Genomic DNA, 789 nt, shown 5'->3' on the forward strand with positions numbered 1-789 from the left:
GGTGCCGTATCCCTGCATTCACAGCCCCGGCCAGGGCTCGAAGCGGGGTCCCTGCTCCTCCTGGATGGCTCTGGGACCGTGCTTGGCTTTCCGGTTACCTTCCGAAAACTCCAGGTACTTGTTGGCCGTCTCGGGATTGAAGGTGAGGTTGCGGTGGTCTGGGGAGAACAACAGCAGGGATGGGGCTGAAATGCTTCATCAGCTCTTGGCGTGAGCCCCCCAACGGCGGCGGGGTTTAAACTGCATGGGGCTGGCTCCCAGAATAGAGGGAACACGTTGTAGCACATTTGGAGGGGAAGGGGAGCGGGGCGAGGCGTGATACCTGCCCACCCGCCTGCGAGAGGGAAGGGGAACAGCCCCGCGATGGCTGGCGAGGCACCGAGACGCGACACTTCCTGCAGCCCAGCTCCTGCCCGGCAAGCAGCTGTGGCGCCGTGGTCGGTGGGGAAGACATGTGTTCGGTTTTAAGAGCAAAAAATAATCAATGTCAGTGGGGAGAGTGGGAAAAAAAACATGGTAAGTGAGCAAATATGGTGTTGAGGGGAGTTACTCTCCAGCCACGAGCACCTCACCTTCCTCCTCTCCAGCCACCAGCACCTCACCTTCCTCCTGCAACAACCCAGCCCGGCAGCCACGCTGGGCTCCTGCCTGCTGCCCATAAATAACATTATTTTTTTTCCTATTAATAACCCTGAGAATGTTTTGTGAGGCCAGATGGAAGGAATCTGTACAGGTCCCATAGGCATCGGTTGCCTCCCTGGCAAGAGTGACATGCCCAACACGCCCTAA

General features: G+C 57.9%; 1 protein-coding gene across 1 annotated transcript in view; it reads right to left on the bottom strand.

The window, feature by feature from the left end:
* Positions 1-789, bottom strand: part of TRIM65 (tripartite motif containing 65) — a gene marked incomplete at both ends in the record, with an annotated part of 3,477 nt that overhangs the window by 495 nt on the left and 2,193 nt on the right. The window contains 1 exon segment of the mRNA XM_010076214.1: positions 1-158. This exon segment is cut by the window's left edge and continues 495 nt beyond it. Coding sequence (XP_010074516.1) covers positions 1-158 — 158 coding nt within the window.

Source organism: Pterocles gutturalis, unplaced genomic scaffold (genome assembly GCF_000699245.1).
Source record: "Pterocles gutturalis isolate BGI_N339 unplaced genomic scaffold, ASM69924v1 scaffold18328, whole genome shotgun sequence".
In the NCBI taxonomy this organism is placed as follows: Eukaryota; Metazoa; Chordata; class Aves; order Pterocliformes; family Pteroclidae; genus Pterocles; species Pterocles gutturalis.